The sequence below is a fragment of the Stegastes partitus genome, unplaced genomic scaffold, assembly GCF_000690725.1.
Source record: "Stegastes partitus isolate 25-593 unplaced genomic scaffold, Stegastes_partitus-1.0.2 Scaffold1299, whole genome shotgun sequence".
Lineage (NCBI taxonomy): Eukaryota > Metazoa > Chordata > Actinopteri > Pomacentridae > Stegastes > Stegastes partitus.
The window spans coordinates 185,412-191,411 of record NW_007579030.1 but is presented as its reverse complement, the minus strand read 5'-3'; the positions used below and the strand labels follow the sequence as shown (position 1 = coordinate 191,411).

Here is a 6,000-nt window from a genome sequence, read left to right as displayed (position 1 = left end):
TGAATGTCGCCTACATGAAGCAGCTCATGATCCGACTCGTGTTCTGTTCGGGGTTTTACCGGCTTGTGGCAGGAGGAGCAAACATCTGCTATCGTCCTGTGTTTGTTTCAGGAGCAAAGTCAACACCTTTCTTTGTCGCAGATTTTCCAGCTGGACGTCCAAAACAGTCTGAGGAAATCTGTGTCTTGTGCATCTGTGTCTTATCTCTGTGCCCCGTCCACGTGAACTCAGCAAACAGTTCAGCAAAAGCAGAGCTGGATGCTTTGAAGTGTTTGCTTTATTTAAACAGAGACGGTGATGTGACGTCTTTTGAAGCATGATGGTAGAAGATGGAAGCCTGTGAGATGTGTGGACCAGCAGCATTAAGGTTAGCATCAGTCTGGTTGGTTTAACAGGAGAACCACGAGTCTCCTCTGGTCTCCTGCTGCGTGTTACGTCTCACACCACAGGGTTGCATTTCACACCAAGTGTATTTCCTTTATAGCATTAAAGCAGGAACAGATGCTGCTGCTGTAAATCAGTGGTGTGGAAGCTAACCTGCACTGTAAGAACATGTGTGAAAGTTTTCTTGTTTATCTCTCCGCCTCGGTGACGGCGGTCTGCTTTTGTGGATTCTGTCAGCTTGACATGACGCTGGGTCTCTGTGAACTGGTGGTTTACTCACAGCCACGGCGTGAAAATGAGGTTTACGGTCTGGATGCTTCTTCTGCTGCAGTTCAACCAGCAGGATGTAGGAAGGAATGAACGATGAATCATGTACTAAAGGTGAAAGTTAGGACACTTTAAGTTGAGTTTCCCTAAAATGAAGCAACACAAGCTGCTCATTTGAGAGGATTAAAGTTGATCTAACTTCAAACAGTGGCATCGATCTGACTTTTTTTCTTTTTTAAGTTATTTTTTTGGCCTTTGTTGGATAGTGTAGTCAGAGAGAGAGACAGGAAAGTAGGGGAGAAGAATGGTGGGAGGACATGTGGGAAAGGGCCATGAGCAGGATTCGAACTCATGACCTCCACATTGGGACTGTAGCCCTACACATAGGACGCCAGCTCAACCAGGTGAGCTATAGCGACACCCCTTGACTTGTTTTCTTAATTAGGATAAACTCGGTTCAATCGTGTGTTACCAGCTGAAGCAAATCAGTCAAGTTGGTCCAACTTATTTCAACGTGTGTAATTGTGTTTTTGGTAATTATAAGCATATGTCTCATATGATATAATCTATTAATCATAGGTTATGTCAACCCAGTGTGCACTACCAACACTAACCATCCATCCATCATCTCTACACTGCTTAATCCTCACCAGGGTCATGGGGGGCTGGAGTCTATCCCAGCTGACTCAGGGTGAAGGCAGGTTCACCTGGACAGGTAACCAGTCTATCACAGGGCTACACTTAGAGACAGACAACCAAGCACACTCACATTCACACCTACAGACAATTTAGAATCACCAATTAACCTCAGCATGTTTCTGGACTGTGGGAGGAAGCCGGAGAACCCGGAGAGAACCCACGCTGCACGGGGAGAACATGGAGACTCCACGCAGAAAGATCCCGGGTGTCCTCACCGGGATGCCAACCACCGACCTTCTAGCTGTGAGGCAACAGGGCTAACCACCGCTCCACTGTGCAGTTTTAGTTAAAGTTTTCCAACTTTAATCTCTTTTTGACAAGTTTTTTGCCACATGGTCAGTGGATAAACAAAACAAATGGTATTTGTTGAAGATGCAGAAATATTGTTTAGTGGATTTAAATCAGTTGTGCTTTTCTTCACCGACCTGTGACTTGTTTGTGCTTTTCAAACGTTTCTCATTCGTTATCAGCTCACAGACAGTCGGCAAAGTGAATTTTTTCCAGTGTGTACATACATACCTTTTTTTTTTTGGATCTGTGTGAACTTGTGTGTTTATGTGTTTGCATGTGTGTGTGTGTGTGTGTTTGCGTGTGTGTGTGTGTGTGTGTGTGTGTGTGTATGTGTGTGTGGCATTTGGGGCCCTCAGCTGAACGCAAACACACTTTAACCTTCGCCTGCTCCGTGTCACAACTGTGCTGCTTCCCACTGTGCAGGACGTCAGCAGCTTATCCGGACCGCGGTATGTTCACACACACACACCTACTCACACACACACACACACACACACAGCCTTGATTTTACTGAGCAGACTAACCTATTTTAGTCCAGTTCGGTCTAGTTTTACTCGGCGTGTTGTGAAACCCTCAGATACAGACATCAGAGGAGCTGCTGCTTTGTTTAGCAGACGGCAGATAACCTGGGCATTTTATTTTGAAATTCTAAATCCACCTTTTCCCCAAGAGGCTCATTTTATGAATATGTTCTTTGCTTTTGATTTGACACTCAGATCTATTATTTCTTTGACCTCTCCTGTGCTGAGTCGGAGTTATTGGACAGAACTATTTAAGCTGTCAGAGTAAAGATTTTCAGAGATCAATGTTGTCGTCGGGTCAGTCTGCAGGCCTCCGCTGACCTCGACCTAAATAAGAAGACGCCAGTGGATGAAGATGACCTCTGCTTTCTGTATCTTGTTTTGGTGGAGGAGAGAAAAGGAGAGAAGAAGAGAGGAGGAACAAAAACAACAACCAGACACAAATTTATTCCATGTGGCAGCAGGTTTTGTTTTTGTTTTTGTTTTTTGCCAAATCCTGACAAATCATTGCAATATGTGCAACGTTGTCTGCAGAGAAAGAGAGAGAGAGATCCTGTGTTCTATTTTAAAAATCCCCAACAGCAACACAGTTTTTCTTTTTTTTAGTTGATGCACAACATGTGTCTGACATTCTGAGTCTGCTCATTTCCTTTCAAAATAAAAAGCTGGATTTATACGTGTGTGTAGGCGCATAAAAGAGTCTACGATCCGGCGGCCACACCGTTCAGAGAACCTGCATCCGTCCTCCATCGTACCACACTTCATGCTGTAATCTCTGCTTGTTCTCACAGTCAGTCCAACTACATGCATTCCTTCCCGGTGCTCTCATACCTTCCATTACCATCTCCATCTGAATTACCGGCTGACCTACATCCCAACAGGCCCTCAGACTCACATCATGTCGTTAATCCCTTCCATATGGAGGCGAGGAGTGAGCTTGATTAACCACTGGGGGGCAGCAGAGGTCGTCTTACTGACGTGTGCACCTCTTGTTCTGGGTTTCCGGATAGTTGAAGGCATTTTTGTTGTTGTGCAGAGAAAGGAGGGATGATGGATGATAAATCCAGCAAATCAACTTCTTTTTTAAAAGTCAGGTTTTAAATCCAAATCTTCCCAAAGACTGAATTATGAATAATATTATATATTATATAAGATCAAGAGAATTTGACGACTGATTGGTGGATTGATGAACCTCTTGAGACCCGAGCTCTTATTTAATATGCATTTATTCTTTCTCTTTGCTATTTAATCTGATCAAACAGAAAATCTAATTTTAAAAAAATAAAGAAAATTATAGATAAATTTTAAATAATAAGAATAAAATAATAATAAATAAATCTGGCTGCAAATATGTTTCCTTCGAAACATATTTGCTGTTGTAGTTTAGTTGCTTAGAAACAGATTCTCTGGAGACTGAACTGTCTCCACATACAGACAAAAGAGCAAATTGTTGCTGTCAGTTAATTTCAAAATGAAGCCTTAAACATTAGCTGTACTGTCTGACTCACTGACCTGAATTTGACTCCCAGTTAACTTCTTTGGGCAAATAAAGTTTGATTTANCCTCAGACTCACATCATGTCGTTAATCCCTTCCATATGGAGGCGAGGAGTGAGCTTGATTAACCACTGGGGGGCAGCAGAGGTCGTCTTACTGACATGTGCACATCTTGCTCTGGGTTTCCGGATAGTTGAAGGTATTTTTGTTGTTGTGCAGAGAAAAGAGGGATGATGGATGATAAATCCAGCAAATCAACATCATTTTTTTAAAGTCAGGTTTTAATCCAAATCTTCCCAAAGACTGAATAATGAATGATATTATATGTTATATAAGATCAAGAGAATTTGATGACCGATTGGTGGATCGATGAACCTCTTAAGACCCGAGCTCTTGTTTGATATGCACTTATTATTTCCCTTTTCTATTTAATCTGATCAAATAGAAAACAAAAAATATAAAGAAAACTATAGATAAATTAAAATAAAAAAAATAATAGTAATAAAATACTACAAATTAAAGAATAAAAAAATGTAAAAATGAACTACTTTGGTAAAATAACCCAACACATGTGGACATAACAGGTTAACGGAGCAGCTTCCTCTTGATCGTTCACATTTTGCTGCAATCCATTAAAACCAAACAGCAGCAGAGTTATTAAATCAGAGTTGTTCTCATTTACAACCACTTCCTCAGATGCATGTGTTTACAGTGACTGACCAGAAAATACAACATCATCATAAAGAAGTAAGCTGCAAATTAGTCAATCCATGACTATATGCTGTTATCACTTAAGAGGCAGTATTATATTTACTCCAAAGGGGGCAGTAGAGAACTATTACAAGCCAATATCCAAAAAACCACGAGTTTGTCATTGATTCCAAACAGCAGGAGGAAATCAGCCACATCATTATCCTGCGTTCTCTTAGACTGAGCATCCTCTGCAAAGTCAGGCTAAATATCCACTAAATAATCTGCTTTGGCGGTTCTGATAAATGTCCTTTTTCTGCTCTAAAATATCAACGATGTATTTAATAAATGGGTGCACGAGAAGGGGGCGGCGCTTATTAATCCGTCCAGATTTTGAGGTCTGTGGTGACAAATCAATGACAATGAAGTGATGTGAGAAGGCAGTGGCGGCTTATGAATGGAGATTTTGAGGAATTATTGCACCAGACGTTAGCTTAAGCAAGTTGTCAGAGAGTTTAAGAAGTAACTGAATGTAGGAATCCAGAGATGGAATAAAGAAACAGCTGCATGCATGTGTTCAAAGCCTGACGATTAAATGAAGTGATCAGCAGAAAGCATGACACGGAAACCCAACAAACATGTTCTTCATACCGCCTTAAACTAGAACTCCTGTGCATTTTACAGAAGCTGTTTTGGCCGTGAGTAATATTATCCTGTCGTGTTCAGAGCCAGCAGATGCTCACACAGACCTGCATGGACCCGCAGCCGAGCTAGCAGGCCCTGCCCATCGCTGGAGTCGCTCAGTAACCCGAGATCAGCTGGGCGGGAGAGGCAACCCCAGGGAAGGGGCAGAGCCACAGAGGGGTGTGTGTGTGCTCGTGTGATGTGAGCCCGATAGAAAGAAAAAGAAAGCAAATTAAAGGGGCGTGTATGTTTGGGGGGAAAGGGAGTTTCCAAAAGTTTTCAAAGAGGGTGGCACACATTGTACTTCAGAGTCTGTTCGCTGGGCCTCAAACACTGACACTAGACAGAACCTGGATCATGGACACGGAGCTGCAGGTTAACATGTGCTGCACGTGTTTGTTTCTACTTGAGGTGTTTCATTAACTCGCCACTTGTTGCTCTGATGGTGGACTTTGGAACTGAGGAGAAGAGAAAAGAGAAGAACGCTTTGACGAGAAGAAAGGGAAGAATGGGATAGAAGAGGCAAAACTAAATCTTCCAGTTGAGACAATGGACTAAAGGTGACTCGGAGGGGAAGCCGGCAGATGGACATGGGCAGAGAGCGCCTCACCCTGGGACTGCTGCTTCGTTTGAGCATTCTGCTCACTGCTGTGTGTGTGTGCATCCATGTTTACCTGGAGACAGGTTGGCAGGGCTCCCAAACACCGCCGGGACGTCCTCCTCAATCTAATCAGGACTCAGGCCAGCAGGGCAGAATGAGACAAGTTTCTGCAGAAGCAGAGGACAAAAGCGTTAAAAGGAGAATCTCCTACGTTCACACGCTGAAGAAGGACGGCCTGTCCAGGAAGAGGGACGGAGACGGAGAGGACCCCTCACCTCCTCTCCGCCCGCACAGAAAGGTACGTTTGATATACCGTCAGCTTCTTACTTCTTAATTGCTGCGATTAGGATTCTTGTAAGGTTATCTG

The 6,000-nt window shown here is 43.1% G+C and overlaps 1 protein-coding gene across 1 annotated transcript in view; it reads left to right on the top strand.

Moving 5' to 3' along the window:
- The first annotated feature begins 5,368 nt into the window (after positions 1-5,368).
- Positions 5,369-6,000, top strand: part of mettl24 (methyltransferase like 24) — a 46,256-nt gene continuing 45,624 nt past the window's right edge. Inside the window, exon 1 of the mRNA XM_008298252.1 lies at positions 5,369-5,931. Within this exon, the coding sequence (XP_008296474.1) occupies positions 5,617-5,931 (315 nt within the window). The 5' untranslated portion in view covers positions 5,369-5,616. The remainder of the gene's footprint in view (positions 5,932-6,000) is intronic.